Below are 22,120 nucleotides of genomic sequence, written 5' to 3'. Positions count from 1 at the left end.
AACTGTAAGTGTGTGACTAGACTGTAAGAAGTTAAGATGGATGCAAGGAGACCAATTAGGAGGATCTGGTGAGACAGTGAGTGACTGGGACAGGGTAATGGCAGGGATGATGGAGAACAAGGGTAAGCTTAAAGATATGTTCTGGAAAAACAACTAAAAGACTGTCCAGATAGAATGAATGAGGGTGGTGAGGGAAAGGGACCTGGAGGTTGCTTCCCAGTTTTCTACCTTGAGTATCTGGTGACGGTGGCAACCATTCACTGAGACGGGAAGGCCTTTACAGGGCCTCATGAACTGGTATGCCCCGCATGAATGACAGTTGTTCTTCCGCCTCTGGTAGAAGTGCAGGCATTGGCTGACCCGTTGTGGTCCTACCTTCCTATAGATTTTTGCAGATACTTCCAGCGCTCAATTCTTCCAAGCTTTGCTTACTGACATCCATCTGGTTGCAGTAACAAACATCCCAAGATCTTAGTGGCTTAACTCAATAAAGTCTTAGCTTCTTGCTAAGAGTACTTGCTCAGAGTACTTGTCTACTGAGGGTCACGGTGCAGGGGGTGGGGGGGTTGCTCATCAGAGTCACTGGGCCCGAGCTGATGGAGCAGCCACCATCTTGCACTTTGCCAGCACTCTGGAGGGTCTTTCCATTAAATGCGCATTTGCCAGAACTAGTCCTATGACCATATCCAGCCACAGGGTTCCAAGAAGGAGAATCCTACTATGTGCTGGAGGAGGACAGGACCAGAAAGGTCAGACAAACAGAACTTGCACAGGTCCCATCTTCTCCTCATCCAATGTCTTCAGTCTACTTTATCCATTAGTGCTATCATATTGACTAAATTTAATAATAATAAGTTATGGTTTATTAGGTACCAATTATGTTTCAGATTCTATATTTGGTAAAAATCACATATCATCTCATTTAATTCTCATAACAGCCCTGTGAGGTTGGCTTTATCATGCCCTTTTTGCATATGAGGAAAGTAAGGTATAAGGATAGTTATATTAATAAGTGACATTGCTGTGACTGGAACCCTCCTCACATTTTCCTTATAAAAGACCACTTTACATTTGAACACAGAAAACTATAATTTCCATTCTCTCAGAGGTAGCTCCCTAAACTTTAAAATCACCCTAATTTGGGAAGAAAGAAGTAGGGACCTCATAAAAATTAATCGAGACACCACACGGAAGCTAAAATGACTGACTCTAGCCTTAGGTACATTTGTTTAATTTTCATGTCAGTCCCTATTTTGTGAGGAAACTGCAGGTATATGATAAAAGAAGATGCTGGGGCTCTGAACCTAAAACAAGTCCTGTGGGTTCTACCTGCACAGTATTTCTCAGATGCATCAGCTCCCCTGCATCCCCATCTTCACCGCTACCACCTCAGCGCAGGCTAACGTTCCCGCTCACATGGATTTGAAACCAGCCTCCTAGTGGTCTCAATGTCGTAACTGTACTTCTCGCATCTCCTCCAATCCATTTGCCCCACTGAAGCCAGAGCCATTATTTCATTATATCGAAATGCAAGTTGGTTTTCGAGACTCCCCTTCTTGAAAATGTCAAATGGCTTCCTATTATTGCCTTTAGAATCAGGTTCCTCAGCCTGGTTCCAAAGCCCTGCAGGACCTGCCTCAGTCTTGTCTTTGCTCCTCTCTCCCTCCTCCCCACTCCTGTCTCCATCTCATCTCATTGGCTCACTCTTAGTGATCCTCAGATTCAACGTCTCTTACACAGGGAGCCCTCTCTTCCTGGACTAGGTTACTGCCCTTTCTCCTGTTTTACCTTCACAGCACCTTACTTTGCTTCCTGGTACTTATCACACTTGGTCTGCATTTACAGTTTTTTGTGCTTAATGCCTGCGATTCCCCTGCCACCCCATCACCCCGACCCTGGCTGCCCACCCATCTTCCATCCCCTATCCACTCCAAGCCCCATGAACACTGGGACCTCGTCTATTTTGTTCACTCTTGCAACTCCAACAGAGAGCACAGCACTGGCACACAGCGGGAATTCAACAGATAATTACTGATTAATGCATGAAGGGAGCCAGGCCCCTGAGGAAGTCTGGTGTCCTGCAACAGTAATAACAGTGGCTAACTCTCTGATCACATATACCAACCCACGTACTTTTTGAAGTCATTTTATATAAACAAACTCACTGATCTTCACAATAAACCCATGAGGTAGGCTCTAGTAGCATCTCCATTTCGCAGAGGAGGCACAGAGAGGATAGGGGACATACCCAGGGTCACATAGTCAAGGTCAGAGCCAGCACTTGAACCAGGGGCAGTCCATGCTATTGGACTATTGCTATACTGCTCTTCTTAAAACAAAAGTTTTTTTCCTCTCTCAATCTAGGGAAAAAATGAACATGTGGAATATTCTCAGTGCTTTTTTTTTGATAGACAAGCTCAATTTTAAGGGACCTAATGATTTTTAAAAGTAACTGCATATTGTTAAATTCTACCTGGTATAACAAACTCAGGAAGAACGGGTATACCTATCCCAGTGTAATCCCACCCAGCCCTTTCTACTCTGCTTGTAAACATCTTTTAGGTTAGAAGTCACCACTTATCCTCTGCTTAAATAATCCCTTGCTCTTGGGGAGGCTGGGGGTGGGGATGGGGGGCAAGGATGCTAAGAACAAGGGTGAATGGAGCCATGAAAATTCCCAAAGCCGCCCAGTCTGTATTGCAGCGCAAAGCCAGAGCGAGAAAATAGTGCACCTACGCTGCCTGTTTTATAACTCTGGATTTTTCAAGGAGATATTCAGAGATTCTTGCCCCCATCACAGCTCCAGTTGGTGTAAACATCATTTCCAGATATTTTCCAAAACGGCTGGAATTGTCATTGATGGCAGTGCATGCATTTCCAAAGGCTTCCACCAGAGAGTTGACTTGCAGAATTTTCTCTCTCAAGGTCTGATTATTTGCCTGTGCCAAACAAGAACAGTCAGGAGGAGCCTCCAGAAACATTACTTCAATAGAGCTGCCACGCAAGGTCCACCCACACCACCCAGTCCACAGATTTCACATTTATCCTCTGGGGGAAAAACTCCATTTGGGGAAATTAGCATCAATCACCAGCATTGTTTTCTCCGATGAGCATTTCCCCAGATGTATAAGCATCAGATGAGGCTAGATTAGGTCATTAGTTTTTACAACCAACTACACTTCTCTTAAAATTCTTGACAGATAAAATGCCTGAAGAGCTTAGAAAGAATTTTTTTTTGGTGGTACGCGGGCCTCTCACTGTTGTGGCCTCTCCCGTTGCGGAGCACAGGCTCCGGACGTGCAGGCTCCGCGGCCATGGCTCACAGGCCCAGCCGCTCTGCGGCACGTGGGATCTTCCTGGACCGGGACACGAACCTGTGTCCCCTGCATCGGCAGGCGGACCCCCAACCACTGCGCCACCAGGGAAGCCCAGAAAGAATTTTAAATAGAGAGATACCATCACTTTTCTCAGTTATTCACTATAATATTCAATAAACCTCATCTGTAAAAAATACTCTTAAATTTGTTCCTAGTCTCCTAATACACTAATTCTGAGTATAAGCAACTGCTAGGGTATCTTTAAAGCTAACCCTTTGATGTCCATTTCCCCAAGCTGAGAATTTCCATTTCCCTCAACTTTTGTTCAGAGAGCTCTATTTCCGACCCTTTAATCTCCTTAGTGGCGCTCCCTGCTCCTGCTCCTAATGTTTAACCACTTTTACTACTTAATGGCTGAATGTTTGTATTACACTGAAAACATGAAAACTTAATTGCCAATAATCTAGTAAATTGGTGCTGCCATTATTTTCTTCACTATGTGAAAGGTGGAGGACATGCTGACATCTTAAGAGGCCTAGCGATCAGGAGGTGAACATAACAAAGATGGAATGTTTCTATGTAACCCCTAATAAAACCCAGTATTTCCATTATTTAGAAAATACGCAGTCCTCTAACCACGATACAGAAAGCAGGTCGTCAATACCTTTCCCAAGAAAGTCAAATGCTGAACTATCAGGTGGGCGCTTTCCGTCTTCCCAGAGCCACTTTCTCCACTGATGACAATGCACTAACAGAGAAAATGAAGTGTTGGTGAAGAATTCAAAGCACAGTAGACACCCTGTGTGTTCAGCTATGGTTTTCATATAACATCTACCACTGTATACCTTAAATCTTCACTGAGCAATATATCTTAGGAATCTTTCCATTTCAGTACACCGAGAGCTTCCTCAACCTTTTCAGTAGTTTGTCACTCCCTTATACAGATGTACCATAGTCTATTTAACCCATCCCATATTGATGGATACTTGAGATTTTCCCGATGTCATTACAAACAATACTGCAATGAATAACCTGATACGTAGGTCATTATATTTATATGCAGGTTCATTTGTAGAATAAATTCCCAGAAATGGGGTTGTTGGACCAAAAGGTAAACACATTTATAAGTTTGATAGATAATACCAAATTGCTTTCCTAAGGACTGTATCAGTATATGAAAGTGTCAGTTCTCCTGCACCCTCACCAAATGGCTATGTTGGATTTTTGCCAGTCTGATAGGCAAAACATTATACCTCGGTACAGTTTTAATTTGCACTTCTTTTATTATGAGTGAGATTGGGCATCCTTTCGTAAGTTTAAGGTCATTCATATTTTCCTTTTTTTGTGACCAGTCCATATTTTGCCTTTTTTTAAATATATATTATTGGTCTTTTACCATTTGTTTCTAGGAGCTCTTTATGTATATATAAAGGAGATTAGTGGGTGTGGTATAATAAAAAAACATATATTTGGTCTTTGTCTCTGGTTCCTGGCACTGAGCTCCTAAAACCCTTGGAATGTCCTGAATGACGGGAGTGATGAGAGCATCCTTTGTTATTCACAAACAAGTCCCTTTCAACCAACCCTAACTGCTCACCAAGTGGTTCAAGGTGGAGCCCAAGACAGCTTCAGGATGGGGGCTGGTTAATAAAAGACCAAACACATGATTTAGAGGGTGGGAAATTTCACCCCCGCTACCCCAGCTTCTGGGGAGGAGAGAAGGGCCAGAGATTGACTGAGTCATAAAAACTCTTGAACAAGATTCTGAGAGCTTCCGGTGTGAATATGTCGCAGGCCTGGGAGGATAACGCGTGGAAGCTTTACACCACTTTCCTCCCTGTATCTTGTCCTATGCATCTCTTCCATTTGTCTGCTCCTGAGTTGTAACCTTTATAAAAACCCAGTAAACCTAAGTAAAGTGTTTTCCTGAGTTCTGTGAGTCGTTCTAGTGAACTATCAAACCTGTGGGGGGCTGTGGGAATCCCTGAATTTGCAGTCAGCCAGGAGGAAGTGTAGGTAGCCTGGGTACCCCATTCACAGCTGGTGTCTGAAGTAGGGGCAGTGTGGGGACTGAGCCCTGAGCCTGTGAGGTCTGTGCTAAACATGGATAGTTCATATCAGAATTGAATGGAACTGAATTGTTAGACAGCCAGTTGGTGTCAGGGAATTGGAGAACTGGCTGGTGTTGGTAAAGACACACATTTAGTGTCAGAGAAAAAGATAACACAGTGGGGTAACTTTTTAACTTGAGAAACACATATATCGCTCTTCATTTCCTTCCTTTCTATGAATTCTACGGACATTCCACAAGTCTCTGGGAAAGGTAAGAATGTGGAGAAGCCAAGTTTCTAACACACAGTGAATCCAGGTACTCCATTTCGTAACTGGCACTATTATAATTTCAATCAGCTCCTCAGCAAATCCAAAGCTGGGACTTCACAGGTCTCAGGAAATATACACATTGTGCTGCTCTCATAAAATTTCCCACCACATTAGATTGTTTCTATTTCAAACAGAATAAAGACAGAAGGGAAAACACACATATTGAAAGTAAAGGAAGGGCCAAAGGTTGGATATGCCACCACTGTGAATCAGAGGTCCAGAAAGTTAAAACGTATGGGTGAGTTTGTGTTTAACTAGCACTGAGTTTAAGATTTGTTCAGTCTTTACCCAATTCATCACAATTTCTCAGCAGCTAAACAGTGTGGTGCAGAAGCACTAACAACCTGTGTGCAGTATTTCATACAAAAAGGACAGGACCATGAAATTTCTGAGACCTTCACTGGAAAGAACTTCATGTCCGTCATTCTCCATCCCATTTTTATGACAGTCATTGCCACGTCATCAGGTTTGTGTTAGCTCTGTGTTCTTATATTCATATTAGGATTATCCTTATTACATTTTCCCAGGGGAAGTGAGTGCCCTTGACAAGGACGTTTCACATTCCTTGAAAAGGGTTTTCACGTTTTCCTGCTACTCTGGCTTTATCACTGTTCCTGTTCCCCTGAGCTACTATTTTACTGCCTATTTCCTTGAGTCAGCACCAGCAACCAGAATGGAAAGTTTTTAGGGAGACTTAAGAGCTGCATTGGAGGACAGAACACATCCTACTGTGGGACTCGGTGGGGAAGGGCAGTAAGTTCTTACCTGGTCTTTGTTGAAAGTAACCATGCATTGGTAAGCAGCATCTGCTGATGCAAATATGTGGGGGGGATTTGAGGCACGTTTCACTCCATGATAAAGTCTGGAAAACTGAAAAACGTTAACTTAAAGAACCCTTCTAATGTCCCAGTACCTTTTTGCCCACAAAACCAAGGCTTCGTCACTTATTAGGAGAATTGTGGCATCAGGGAGGCTGTAGAGCTGACTTCAAATCCCAAGTCTTCACTTACTGGCTTCCCAAGCTTGTGGAAGGGCATTAACGTCACTATGCTAAGTGTCCTCATCTGCCAAACAGGCTTAATAATATTACCTGTCACACAGGTTCGTGAGAGATAAACAAGGTAACCCAGTGCCTGGTATGTGGTAAGCACTAAATAAATGTTAGCTGTTTTGTTACATATTAACTTAAAAAGTTACCCCCAAAATGTAACAATTCCATCTGTGTTGTATTATTATCTTCAGTTTGGGGTATGTACACCCCTAGGATGACATAATTTTATTCTCATTTTTTCTCCCTTTTCATTTTCCCTTGAGATTTCACATTTCCTATTAAGGAGCACCATGATCATAAAGGATCCCTTACCTGTGGAGAGTATATGTTTAGATTCTGGAAGGGGTTTAAGGCAATTAAGATGTCTCCAACATATGTATAAATCAGTAAGTCCACATAACGCTTCTGCAACTGATGAATAATTGTATCCTAAGAAAAGGATAAATAGTACTGAGAGTAAACGCTATTTCCAGTCAAGGGAGTGATCCTAAAAATAACAACAAATGTATTCTTACGAGAATATTTTTCTCTAAAACACTAAAATAGCCCATTTAAGTCATACCCTATTGATTAGGATCCTAATGATCCTAAATGCAGATATTTGCCTTGAAAAAGAAAAAATTAGGAATATGCTAAAAGAATTCGGCCCACTTAGGACTTGCTAAGAGACTCTGACATATGCAACAAAGATTTTGTCTGTTATTATGAAAAACATGTCTCACCCAACCAAAATGTTCTATTTAGAATTTGATTTAATAGGTCATTACTATTAATAAAGTACAGACAAATTGTAACTTCATTTCTCAAAGCATTACACTTAAAATTTATGTGGTGGGAATGCAGAATTGAACACTTTTATATCACACTTTAGTGATTCATGCATTGCAGTTAAGGGTCCCCAGAGTTAGAATCAGCAGAAGCAGCTCCAGTGCAATTAACAGCTCTATTAAACATGCATATTTTAAATGGGGATTATCACAGTTTCCAAATTTAGAATTCAAGCTATATTAGCTTCACTATTTCCCTAAATGAAGCTCCTCTTTATGAAGAGCAAACAACTATCTTAATTTAAGGGTTAAGTTGCACTTTTCTATAAACAGAAAATAATTTCAGCTGATCTAATACATCATTTAAGCCTACAATATAAAGGCCTTTACAGGAAAAATCCAAACCCTTTTCTTGTCATCATTCAGGACATTTGGGGGACTATAAATGCACACAACACCGGATCATAGTCACAGCAACCAAATGTTCCTGAGCTTCACCCCAAGGCTATACAAACAATTAAAGTTTCAAGTGACCTTAGGAGAATATGATCTACAACAGAAAGGTCACACCACTCATGTGAAACAAATGTCATTGGTGAAAATTGTCTATTAAATATTTAGTACCTCATCCAGAACCTCGAGATTGACCAAATCATCCTCAAGGCAGTATTTTTCAGCATCTCCCACATGGTAGGGTCTTCTGGTATGCATCCTTTCATGCCTAGAAAATACAGCAAAAAGTAGGCAACAAGAACAACTCAGCCACAGTCTTACCACGCAACGTGTTCAGAGACTTCAGAGAAGGGACAGGAAGAGCGACTCCAGTCCAGGTCCCCAGTTCTCTCCCCATCACTTCAGGGCCCCCCGGGGGGAAGGGGAGCTCCAGAGCTCAAGCCTTCCGCTGCCATGAGGAGCACAGCCAAGTGGGCCCATCTAACACTTATATCTGCTTTTCTTACGTGCCAACCACAGCACTTCCTTGCATTATTTTCTGTTCAGTGTCAGGCATGTAATTCTCACTAGGGTACTTCCCTTGAGGTCCCCTCCTGCTGTCCACCAGCACCACCCCACACTTCTTGAGAAATTTTTGAAACTACAGAAAACTTCAGAGAATAATATAGCAGATACCAACGAATCAATAAATGCTTACATTTTATCTTGTTTATTCTAAATCCCTTTGGGACCCATGTTCCATCCCACTCCCCTTTCCTGAGTGACCACTATTTCGTGGGTATCCTTCCAATTTAAAAATATTGGTCATACACATATATGTACCCATAATACACAGATTTGGTATGTTAAATTATAAAAATGATATCATACTGGTGGTTTCATTTTGCAAATTTACTTTTTTTCCATTCAACATCATGATTCCCCACCCCCTCCTTCTCCCATCTCTCTCTCTTTCCATATATATGTATATGGACCTGTGATGATACTGGGCATAAAAGGTGACAGGGATAGACACACAGACATACATACATAGAGAGAAAGACAGGGAACAAGGGAGAGAGAGAGAGAATGAGAGTGAGTGAGCAAGTGACTGTCACTTTAATCACTGGGTAATATTACATCATATAAATATGTACCAATTTCTTTATTGGTCTTGATCAACATTTAGGCTGATTCCAACTTTTTGCTACCAAAAACAAAGCAGCACTCAAGTATCTTTATGTGCATCTCCTTGTGTACATATGTGAGATTTTCTCTTGGGAGTGTACTCACCAGGCATTAAAAAAACTTCCTGCCTATTAAATTAAAAGTTACTTCCTAATCCCTATTATTGATAGATTTGTAGAAGGAGTATTTTAAGCATGGTATTAGTCATCTCCAGTGCTAGAACCAATTTTGCTGCTAATTCATATAAAAGTCCAAAGTAGATGAAACTTAATTTTACTTAATAAAGTCAAATTTATAACCTAAGCATTTTAAAATTATTATTAGACAGAACAGTTTATTCATCTGTATTCTAACATATTAGTGATGTCAAAGAAAAATCATATCTGTTTGAAAAACAGCTTTTCTTAAAAACTCAGAGCTGCTTCTATCTAGCCACTTTGCCAAATAAAACAGCAGGAGGGTACACATTTCTGGCCAAATCCTCTTCACATAAAACCCAAGCATTTTTTTCCTTTGAAGTTCACCATAAAACAAAATATTGCAACATATTTTTAATAAATTAAATTCTCATCATATTAAATTCAGCTAGTTTATCTCCTTCCTAAATTTATATCTTGCAATCATATGAAATAGTCTATGTTAGAGTTTATTTCAAGCATCTTTTGACAAAGAAAGTCAGGAATTTTTTAAAAATCCACAGCTCTGGTTCGGGTCAAGATGAAGTAAGCACTCTCCATTCTGTCTCTCCATTGAATGCAACTAAATACCTTGGACAGAATGCATGGTACTCTGAGAAGTATATGGTAACAGGCTGATCGGGGGAATCAGATTTCAAAATATCACTGAGTCAAAGGTGAGTTTCCTGAGATTTTTTTTTTTCTTCCAGTAACTCCTGACCTGGACTTGAAGTCAGCCTGAACTGCATATAGGGATGTCAAGTTGCACGCTGGATGACATTTTTACAGCCAACTAAAAGTGGAAGCATTGACAAACCTCACTTGCAATATCACAAATAAACTCTACTAGAAAGTCGTGACTATAACTGTGAACATGTACAATGCAATACCACCAGGATCGAAACTGTTATCTTCTGAACCCTGAAGAGCTTATCTGTATATCTATCTCACAGATTTAACCTCCAGGAATCATGCAGATGCTGTCTGCAAATCTGAGCTTGCAAGGTATTTCCACTCTGATACAGACCACTTCATCTTCTCACTCAGGGAAAAAAATATATATTCCAGCCCTATCTCAGTATTCCCCAACTAGTGTTCTTCTGAAACTGCTACCTGCTTCATTTTCCTGCTTTGGCTATAGTGTTTGGAGAGAATGAAGAGAAAAAAATTATTTATACCAATTTTTATCTTTTTTAATTTACATTATCCTAGAGTACATATATTTATTAAAAGTGTTACACTGTTTTATATTTGTCTATTTTTAGTTGAAATTAATCAAAAGAAATTTGGTTTAAATTTTTTTACAGTTTTCTTGAGTTAAATAATTTGTTGTCACCAGTAACCATCAACTTAAATTTCCTTTAAATTCACATGCTCCACCTAGTGCCTTACTTGAGAATAGCATGTATTATCAATTCTTGCTGAAGAATTCCTTGTTTAATGTGAAAATTACAGATTTCCAACTAAAAACTTCGAATTGAGTATTCCAAAGCTTAGAGGAATGGAGAGATAGGTAAATGGTTGGATAAAGCAAAAGGCATTCTATTAAATTAAGAGTATATGGTAAGGTATTATAGTTTTGATGATTTAGAAGATATTTTCAAATCCCAACAAAGTCTATACTGCTTTTTGCTAGATTTTCTATTTGTTTTCATGAAGCCCTAAGTATGTTGTCTGCCAAGCCTGGTTTCCCAGACAAATAGAGTTTTGGGGTTAAAGCTTAGAGAGGATGAGACTCAAAGCCCTGGCTTAGGCTGGTTCTTAGAGTTTGGGTTTGGTGTGGTGTGGGGCAGGTAGTGGTGAGAAGGGTTGACCTAAGGATCCCGGGATCAGGAAAAGGGGAAACTGGTGTCTGAGTCCCCAGTTCAAGTAAGGTGGGAATGAGGGCAATTCTGAAACATCAGGTCTAAGGCAATGGGTGGAGAATAAGAACTGGATCTTAAGAGTCGGTGAGACAGAGCCAGAGGTGGAGACTGGGAGCTCCCCTAAAACAACAGTGGGCACAGATGAGATAGAGGATTGGGGATTTGGGGGATGTCTTAGGTCCAGCCCATGAGGGGGGAATGAAGCTGTAGAAGGTACCAGGTTTGTTCAGACACTGGGGGAATAAAGTCCTAAAGTGCTGTTGGCTTCACTATAATCTAATCTCTACACCTGCATTATGGTTAAAACCATTTCTGGGAGTTCTCTTTGATATCTCATCACTGGGCCTGCAGACTTCTTTGTTTGAGCTACTGGCCCTATGAATAATATTGACAAAATATTATATATTTTGTCCAAAAGTGATTCCTTAATCCCTTAGCCTGCTCCTGTCTGTCAACTTTGCCTGTGGAAGCAGTAACATCCACGTAGGTAGGTCCACACAGGGCTGCAGGAGCTTCACGTAGGTATGGCAGGAGGCATTCTTCCCTTCATGCCCAACTATGTTGAAGAACAAAGCATAGAAGGAAGGCCTCTAAATTATAATTCAAGGGTAGGAAGGAAACAAAATCTTTATTTTGTAAGAACAGCCGGTTCTTGTTAGTAGCCCATTTTATACACATCAGTGTATACATGTCAATCCCAATCGCCCAATTCATCATACCACCACCCCACTCCCTGCCGCTTTCTCCCCTTGGTGTCCATACGTTTGTTCTCTACATCTGCATCTCTATTTCTGCCTTGCAAACCGGTTCATCTGTACCATATTTCTAGGTTCCACATATATGTGTTAATATACGATATTTAAAACAAAATCTTTTAGTCTAAAAATGACAGGGGATGTGCTAGTGAGAGGTGAAACTCTGCACTGAAAAATGCCTGATGGTCTTTTAGACGGTCGTCCTATGGCAGGAGGACCATTGGGAAGGCCACCTCTACCTCCACTCCTCTACACTCAGGATCAGAGCCCTTCCCTCCATCCAAGAGTGGAACCAAGAGTGGAACCGGAAGGAGTGGAAAATGACTAACACTCCCACCAGATCCCAGATAAGTAAGTAAAACCTGTTGGGGGCGGAGAAAAAAGGAGTAAAGAAAAGGAGTAAGGGAGAGGGTCCAGGCTCAAAGGTGGTGGTCCTTACGAGTCTAAGACAAAGGCTTCTGCGGCCACGTACAAAGCTCAGGAACAAGTTGACAATTTGGATAGATTAGAGGAACCATTCCCTTATCACCACATTCAATGGATCTCATATGGTAAGGAAAATGTTACTCAAAATTGGGGATAGAGTACTATTACTCCAACAAAGGTAGTGATGTTGAATATTTCTTCCAAATCATTATTTCCATTTCAGTGTACCTCTTGATAACAGAGTGGATGAAAGAGAACTTTACTGTAATCACATAATCATGGACCTAGCATGAAGAAAATAACGGCAAACCATCTAGGTGTAACACCATCCTACTGAGATCCAAATATGAGTAAAGTTACCACCTAGATAACTTTAACTACATGAGCTCGATCTTGATCTGAAATTTAAGCTTATAGTTATCAAACAAACATTATAATACATAGATTAAAAATACAAGAATTATTTGGGTGGAAATCTCTATAGTATCTCCCTGTTTTTTCATCCAAGCATTGTTTTTGACCAGAATTTCAATAGATCAGCATCTTATCAATTATATTAAGTGTATTTGATATAGCTATCTTCTCTAGGCAGCAAGAATCAGTGACACCAGCAGAAAATTAAATATTAATTCACTCATTCAGTTATAGATAGAGATAGATAGCAGATTACATCAGGGTATAGATTTATTTCTTGTCTGTTAGGAAAACAGGAAAATCCGTAACCTGCTATGTGGCAAGAGTCTTCAGCATTTGATGAAGTAATCATTCAAAAGTCATTCATTTGCACAGGATTCCAAGAACCCAACAGTGTATGTAATGTGATGTATGTGTATATATGTGTGTGGGGGGTGCATGTTTGCAGGTAAAAGAGGAAGCGAGAGCAAGACTTACTAGGGAAAGCTCAGCAGTGAAGCAGTGACAAACCTGTTTTAAGGGCCACTGCTGCTGGTTGAAAAGAAATCAGAAAAGCTGAGGTCATTGTTTTAATCAGCCTCAGGCAAACTGCAAGGGTAGAATCAAAATCCATTAAACAGAGCAGGAAACAACCAGCAACTTAATTGTTCTACCAAGTAATACTTGGTAGTAGACCCTTGGCATTTGAGGGTTTAATATTTGTGGTTTCAGCTAGTCCCAAACCACCCACAGGGGAACAAACAACGTGCTGGGTTTTGCAATTTTCCTGAGGCTAGAAGTTGAGTCCATGATGGGAGGTTGGAAGGTGGGAGTAGGCCGGGTCACAGCACAGCCAACCTGCGCTTTCCCTGCCTCTACTCTAATTGCAGACAGAGGTTTTGCTCTTTACCCACTAACCCTTGTGAAGTGATTTTTTAAAAAGCATGTTTTCATGTCGACGTCTCTAACTCTGATAGTGACATGATATACCAGATAATATTGATGAATTCAGGGATTTGCAAAGGTAATTTGGGGAAAAATTCCTTTTGAAAGTCAAAGAAATGGGAGCTGATGTAAAGGAAATGACCACATTGTTTAACAGCATCCCTGACAGGTTAAGTAAAAATGTAGCCCTAAACTATTGTTCACCGAATATTAGGGCTATGTGACTTCCTCTGAGAGAGTCAGCCTTGGATGCATAACCTCTCTACTGTTTCTGAGTCAAACATATGCTATAGAAAAATTATAAATTACTGGAAAAACTTAAATTCCGATGGTTTCACTCATTCAATCAGCATCAGGAAATGGTATCAAACCTCAAATAGTACAATGTCACTTCTCCATAGGCGCCTCATATACATAATGTGCAATGGGAATGGATCACAGTCTGGCTGTCCCAAAAAACTGCACCATTCAGAAGAGCTAGAACACTTACACCAGGAGAGGAGCCGTAGGGCCTCACCACTCAAGCTCTTCTTTATACTGTGAATGAAAAATATTGGCTGCCTTATCAGTGAACAGAGGATGTGCAGCCATCAAGCCATCACATTACAGCATCTCCAAAGATGAGTCCTGAGGGAACTGAGGATGGAAACAGGATGCCTGATGCCCACCATTTAGCAGTCAACTGCCGCAGCCATCCCCCGACGGTGCACCGTGAGGAGACTCAGGACGTGAGAGCACAGGATACTGGCCCCAGATAGCTGAGGTACATATCAAAGGAATGATTCCAGGGAGCCCAGACTCTTGCATCTTCCCATAGACAGAAAAGAGCTAAATTCCTTAACTTGAGATATCTGGTTTTCTTTAAGTAACAATCAACCACCTGGTCTTTGCTGCAAAAAAACTCCTACATATCCTGGCTCCCCGCCTTGCATCTTCAGAGCAGTCTCCCAGAGTTATGAGATGCTGTGTCCCAGGCTTAAGTCCTCAGTTTTGTCCACCGAATAAAACGTAACTCTCAACTTTTAGGTTGTGCATTTTTTTTTCAGTCAACAATACACAGTACAGTTTCTGCTCTATTGTGAATGAGCTCCCCATGATTCCTAGCCTTATTCCTGAATACGTGTCTATTTCCTCATCATAACAGGAATGGACCATTTCCCCATAATGTTCCTGCCTCATTCCACCTTCCATCCACTCGTGGTGAGGGGGTGGGGAAAAGAGTGTCCTCCTTGCTCGCCTCTGCCTTTTTCCATCCATTGTTCTCCCTAACCAATCTCTACCTTTAAAAAGTTCGTATCACCCTCTCGTACCATCTTCTCCAGCACTTGACCCCCATTTTCCTTTCTCTCTACTCCTTCCCCTAATTCCAGTCTGTGGTTTTCCCATACCCTACCAATCACTTTGTTAATTCTTCTCACGTTCTAATTTCAAGATTCCTCTTTGTCAATTCTTTAAAAACTTTTCTTTCTCCTCCACTGAAGTTGTTCACAAGTTCAGCTATGACTAATTCCCAATAATCTCTCAAAAGTTCCCGAGGACTCAGTTCTACAATCTCTTTTCTCACCATCCTCTCACTGAATCTGCTTTTTGTCTTCATTGTAACTGCCAGTCCCCTGACCCAGACCCACATTCAAAGCCAATAAGCCACTCTGGCTTCACTTTCTTCCAAATCTCCGAAAAGACCTCAAGGATACTCTCCTACTCAGATTCTCTTGCCCCCGTGTCCACCCATCAATGTCCATCCAAGCCAGTCTCCAGCCTGAGGAAGACCACAGTATCTGCTTTCTCTACTCCTACTCCTGTGGCTAAGAATTGGTAGAGATGATAGATGGAAAAGATGATGGTGTTGATGGTACAATTTTTCAGAGGTTCTAATGCCAAATGCTCTCCTGAATGCTCTACATGCATAATCTTAAACACAGATTAACTCCACTACAGTGTAATGCTATTCAGTTAAGTTCCACCTGGGTTTTCTGTGCTATTGAGCAATCGTTATGTCCACCTTTAATGAACCCTTTATCATATTCCTCATAGCGGCTATTTCAAAGATTTAACACTTCCCTGGAGTCCACAGCTCACTCCCAACTTTGAGACCATGTTGCTTACTTTTTTTTGGAAAGCTAAAGGCCATTCAACATGAGTTTCCTCATAGTATCTCCTCTGCCTCTTGCCCCCACCCCTCAAATTTTCTGGATATCCTCATCTAACCTTTCTGTGTCTTTCCCAACCTAGAGGTTCTTTCTAAGTTCAATCTTCCTCTTAGGTGCTTGATCTCCCTCCCTCTTGCTTCCTCTGTTACCTTCTCTCTATTTTCAATGTTTCCCTCTATAGATCCTCCCCTTCACCTATCCAAGTTCTTCTCCATCCTTTAAGAACCTGCATTCTTCTCTGCAACCCCCTGAAAATATCAACTTCTTTCGCCCCTGGAGAAAGTACTAAAGAGGACAGAACATTCCCTGCCTTTACAAGAACAGTAAAACAGTAAAAACACAGTAAAAAAATCTCCCCCTGTAGGCTGTAGTTCTCATTTCTCTGCATTAGCTCTCAAAACTAAACAAGTCTCTGCAGCTGGGGGTCCCAGGACTGTTTGGACCATTGAAGAACACTTCTTTGGGCAGAAAGCTGGAAGCTTTGTGTAATATCTGGAAGTACATGGCATTGCATAGGCTATGCATGGCATTTGATAGGATATGAAGAGGAAGCAAAGTAAGTCTTTTTACTGGTCTCTGTCTCTGAGTGTCTTGCAATTTCTGTTTGGTTACAGTATGAACCAGGGTAGGGAGGCAGCCAATTCAGGTAGACCCTGTGACGCTTCTCTCTTTCCCTAATCTCTCTCATCCAATTCACCACTAAGTCTTTGACAATACCATTACCTTAATACCTTCTGTTATTTACAATTGCCACAATCTGCTCTCACTAGCCTCCCTAGCTCCAGCCTTGCCCAGCTCCATTTCATTCTCCACACTGCAATCAGAACAATCTTCCTAAAGCACATCTCTGCTTGAAATCCTTCTGTGGCTCCCAAGTGTCTAAGGAACAAATCCAAGCTCCTTAGCCCATCATGCCCTGGCCCCTTCCTGCCTTGTTTCTCCCTCCCCACGTCCCATGCCAAGCTCCAGCAATGCCAACTAATTGTTCACCAAATCCCCTAAGCTGTCTCCAGCCTCTGTGCCTTTACCCTTGGCTCATTCTTTCCTCCACGTGGAATAACCCCCCCTTCCCCAACTATCTTCTATTCGTTCTTCAGGACAGTTCAAGGATCACCTTCCCACCAGTTTCCAGGGTCTACCCTTCCCAGGTACTCTGGGAGGTACTCCGGGCAACCCTCTATCCAGGTACTTTTCATGCTGAGCTCTTCTCATCTGATTCTTGTCTGTTTCACACACTGGACTATTAGCTCTTTATCAGGAACTGTATCTGATTTCCTCTGTTCGGCAGAGGGCTTGACACATACACACATATAAATATTTCTGAATGAATAAATGAATAAATTAGATTTTAAATAAGAGACAGAAATTTATATTTTTAACATTTAGTATCTCAGTACTGTTTATTTTCATGATGTTGTTTGGTAATAGAGATGAATTTGCACAGATTAAGGCCGAAACAAACGGAGGACTGAATTAAACAGACCACAACATATACAACTTCTACAACTACTGCTACCATTGACTGAGGTTTAACTCTGTTATCAACATTAAGTTTTTTTGTTTTTTGTTTTTTGTTTTTGCGGTACGCGGGCCTCTCACTGTTGTGGCCTCTCCCGTTGCGGAGCACAGGCTCCAGATGCGCAGGCTCAGCGGCCATGGCTCACGGGCCCAGCCACTCCACGGCATGTGGGATCTTCCCGGACCGGGGCACAAACCCGTGTCCCCTGCATCAGCAGGCAGACTCTCAACCACTGCGCTACCAGGGAAGCCCAACATTAAGTATTTTTTAATGTATTGAGTCAACCCTCAAAATAATCTCCATCTTATAGATGAAGAAATTTTGGAACAGAAAAATTTAATAACTTGTCCATAAGTGGTTGAGCTGGGATTCAAACCTGGCAGAGTCAGGGTTTTTTTAACCACTGCATTGTACCACTTGCTGTGTGACCATAATTGTGCAGAAAAATGTAAATTGGGTATTCGCCTCACTCATCTATGCGCTCACTTCAATAATTCTTTGTTTTTTCCACCTTAACTTGGAAACTCACTTTATAAATATACTGAATTACCAGCATCAAATGATATTTGAGAATTTTTCCGGATGGGCTTAAAAAAAACACCCATGTAGCCAACTCCCTGCCACTTGCTAAGAGGAAGTAATAGTGTAGGACAGGTGGTAAGATGTGTTAATTTCATGCAGCGTGTTTCCTTTAGAATTTTCCTTTCTCCTAAAGAAGTGGCTGGTTAAAGTTTTGATACCTATTTGTGAGGTTGTATTTTTTAGTGACTTTTTCAAAGAAACACAAACTTCTGAGTGAAACTGAAGATTACAAAGACCCTGAGAGAAGGGTCTTTGACCCTATGAGGCCTTCGACATCAAAGGAGTTAACAAAGATAAAGAGAAATTAGAGAGGGGGGTGAGAGAGCCTGGAGTCCTGGCTTTCTATGGTAAAGAGAGAAAAGTGTTTAAAAAGAGGACACACATCTGGACAGGCAAATTCAGGCAAAAGTGAAAAGCTGAATAACTTTGCAACTAAGTTTCAGAAATTGTTCTGCAGCAAATCAGAAGAAACAAGAAGATACCTGATTCAACGGAGAGCATTTAAATTCTGAGTTTGTTTTTTTTGCTTGGTTTGTACTTTATTTCATCTTCATTTTTGGTGGCAGTGCTGTGTGTGTGTGTGTGTGTGTGTGTGTGTGTGTGTGTGTGTGTGTGTGTGTGGTAGAGGGGTGGTGGCTGGTGGATAGGAACAAAAGCATTGGAAGAAAAGAAGATTTCAGTTCCCTGGGGTTTAAACACAAATTCTACTGCTTCAAAAGGCACCAAGTTACAAGAATTTCTCTGCGTTTCTCTACCCCACGGGCAAGCCATAGAAAGAGAAATTGCAGTGGAAAAGGGAAAAGAGTGGGAAATAATTTGTTTTGAGCTATCAAAAAGGGAACCTGGGTTGGGGGTGGGGGGATCGGCAAGATATAGTCACCTTGAAACTATGCCTCTAGCTCCTAGAGTTCTGATGCTTTTTGATTTGTAAACAGTTTTCTGCAGAATACGTGAATATTTCCAGAACTTGTGACTTGTGATATTTTAGTTTCTTCACCTCCAGTCCTTTGAATGTTCTTTTAGTAATAATGGATTAGAGCTTATCTGCATCCTGGCCAGTTTTGTAAAACCAAATAATTGCTTAGCTGCGGAAGCAGCTTTATTTGCATGTAGTTTTTTTTTAAAGAGAAATTCTGCCACCCTCTGGACAGAAACCAAAGATCTATTTCTTAGAGACCACCACAGAATACTGTTTTAAGCAACTGCCCTTGAAAATAAACATTTATTTTTTTAATCTACCCTATAAAAATAGGAGAGGGGGGAAATCACAGTTGCTTTAGATAGCATAGATGATATCTGGGGGAAAAATCATTTAAAAATACTAAATTGCCTCTAAGGAATTTTTAACTAAAGAAAATGGGCTCAGAGCACTTTAGAGAAAAAGGCTCCAGTGTTTAACTTGTAATCTTTCCAAAACCACCTTATATTTATACTCTCTAGCCTGCAATAGCCAAGTAAAGATTTCTCACACAATCTCAGCCATGGCTGCTTTCATCCAGTTTTCTTTATTGGTGGAATTTTTAAAAATCTACATGTATATTAAATATAAATATATATGCATTGGTTTTTAACTAGAACATGAGGGTGGAGTGAGATTTCAGCCACAGTTGAGAGAAATTAGCCATAAGAGCACAAATGGGCAGCTTGTTTCTGAAGCTCTCCTGCTCTCATCCACCGGGCATGGAGTATTTAATGTCATGTAAATGAAACTTAAAAATGCACAGATGTGATTACCAGTAATAATGCTGGGCAAATCAAAACACATGACATGCTGTTTTTTTCATAAATAACCAGAGAGAGGAAGCAGGAAGACGCCGAGGACCATACCTGGTTTTAACAACAGGATTTAGATGCTTCTGGTCTTGAAGGACCTTGGCCAGCTGTTTTTGCAGAAACAAAACCTTCCCGTGGACTCCCTTAATAAATGGGTGGTCGAGGAGATGTGTGACGGAAGGCCGCTTTTCAAAATCCTTAATAAGACACCTGTTCACAAAAATCAACAAACAACTGAAGTACAATCTTAGAAACCTGGCTCCCCTGTAAATATGGGAGAGAGGAGGAGAAAAAGCTCATTTATAAAACCTGATCACTAACCTTAACATAGCTCTTTCTTTATTCATAGTTACCAGAACAGAAAAAAACATTCTCTACTAGTTGAATTGATCAAAACATCAGAAATCTATTTTAGTTTGCTTTAAATATATATTGAAAACACAATCAATTTAATTTGAAATATTCAAAACACTGAAAAATAGACTGGCCAGACTGAATTTTCTGTCTGAATTTTCATTACAGAAAAATGTTTACAATGGAGCCAAGTTGATTAGTCTATATACTTTATTTTAGAAGTATATGAAATGTCCACTATTTGGTGGTGGGGAAAATGCATTTAGGAGTTTGCAAGGATAGAAACGAATCATAAAGAAACTTTCACAGAGAAAATTCAACCCCTTGATTTCTAATATCTTCTGAAGAAGCAGAAAAACCTCAGAACAGGAAGTGACTACAATATAGTTCAGATGAATTGGAATGGAATTATTCAAACAGGGAACAAAAAGTCCATACAAAATGGTAAAAATTGGGTTGCATTTAAACTCCTCTGTGGTTAATTGGTTAAAACCACACCGGTATAACCACTTTCTGTTTCAGGTTCAATGCCCTTTTCAAAGAAAACAATGATTCAGTACATTTTGCTGTGTGATGTACATTATTAAAGATGATTTTGACACAGGAAATCTCTAGTGAAATTGAATCTGATGAATACCCCTCCAATTACCATTGCATTTCCATTCTGAGTAGCTGCCCTTGACGGGAGGAAGAAATTTCAACATCCGCCCTTTTAAGTTATCAGCTTTTATTTAGCTCACGTTGGAAGGCTTAGGATAAATACTAGATGCCATTCTGCCCACTCCATGAAATAAATGTTTCCAGTTTTCCCAATAGTGACATGCCAGCAACATGTAAAACACAACATATTTAAAATGATGAAATGCACTGACAAATGGTAAAATGTTCAGCCTCACCCTGAGCATCCTTTCAAAACATGTAAGCAGAGTTCCTAGAACAATCCTCAACTGTTGGTTTTACAAAAAGGCCTTAATCTTTGCATTTCAAACCACTTTCGCATCCCTCGACTTCTAGTCCTGAAAGATATTCAGTAAATTTCCCAATCATCCCATTTTAGAATTGATTCAGGGATTTCCTATCTATTGGAACTGGAGCTTTCAGCTAGAAAAGCCAAAAGAACCTAGATTATCTCCATTCTGCTGCCTGCACGACTATAAATACCACCTCTGTCTCGCTATGGGGAGAAAGCAATCATTTGACTTTTATGGGTCCAGGGGCCTTTTGTATAATCTATTATATTTCCTACTAAAAATAAAAAAATCAGTGCACATCCTTTAAAAAAATACTCCGTTCATGTTTCTACATCAGATGTTCCCTAGATTCCATGTATATTAATCCCTATATAATTATGTGACTACCAAAGGAAAATAAATGCTAACGTTTCCCTAAGCACCTGGAAAAAAGGAACCTCTTGATAGTTTATATGGTCAGTAATACAGGCGTATGCCTCATCCTCCTAGCTTGAGAGATGGTGTATAAAAACTCCCCAAATAAAGTCTGTGTCCTCTGAGAATTCCTACTGAAGATGCACATGGTGGCTTTGCACATACCCCCACCCCCCGAGAGGGCATGGGTAGGACGGGAGACCGGGAACTGCTGGGACCCCCAGCTAAGCCTGTCCAGGGATCTGGTGCAGGTCACATTACATCTGTCTCTCATCACCAAATAGACATACTTCCCGTACCCAAGTATATCCCCAAACACAGGGAGACCGATTTCTTAATCGGTTTCCCCACCTTTTTTTTTTTTTTTTTTGCTTTCTGGGCAAGTCTCAACTGCTTGTTGACTAGTGCCAAAACTTCAGATGAGTAAACTCAAGGGGGCTGAAAGTGGGAGGTGTAACAATTAATAGGAAATTCAGAGCAGGTGAATGGGAAAGTGAGCAGGCGCTGCCTCTTCCTTCTCCCTCAGGATAGGTGCCTTGGAACAGTACTTCCGGTAATTAAAGCTCCTTAGATACGGTTTGAGAGAAGCCAGGAAACCCACACTCCAGCCTTATGAAAATAGGTGTTTGCTAGATTCTGGGGGTGCAATTAAAGGTGCTA

The 22,120-nt window shown here is 40.8% G+C and overlaps 1 protein-coding gene across 1 annotated transcript in view; it reads right to left on the bottom strand.

The window, feature by feature from the left end:
* The window catches only part of MYO3B (myosin IIIB), a 407,127-nt gene that overhangs the window by 205,502 nt on the left and 179,505 nt on the right, over positions 1-22,120 (bottom strand). Inside the window, exons 9-14 of the mRNA XM_004267283.2 lie at positions 19,776-19,931; positions 8,142-8,238; positions 7,063-7,179; positions 6,465-6,569; positions 3,982-4,065; positions 2,737-2,939 (exon numbers count right to left, since the gene is read on the bottom strand). Of these exons, the coding sequence (XP_004267331.1) occupies positions 2,737-2,939; positions 3,982-4,065; positions 6,465-6,569; positions 7,063-7,179; positions 8,142-8,238; positions 19,776-19,931 (762 nt within the window). The remainder of the gene's footprint in view (positions 1-2,736; positions 2,940-3,981; positions 4,066-6,464; positions 6,570-7,062; positions 7,180-8,141; positions 8,239-19,775; positions 19,932-22,120) is intronic.

The sequence above is a fragment of the Orcinus orca genome, chromosome 7, assembly GCF_937001465.1.
Source record: "Orcinus orca chromosome 7, mOrcOrc1.1, whole genome shotgun sequence".
NCBI classification, from domain to species: Eukaryota; Metazoa; Chordata; class Mammalia; order Artiodactyla; family Delphinidae; genus Orcinus; species Orcinus orca.
Note: the sequence above shows the minus strand (reverse complement) of the source record. Positions and strands in the feature narration are given on the sequence as shown.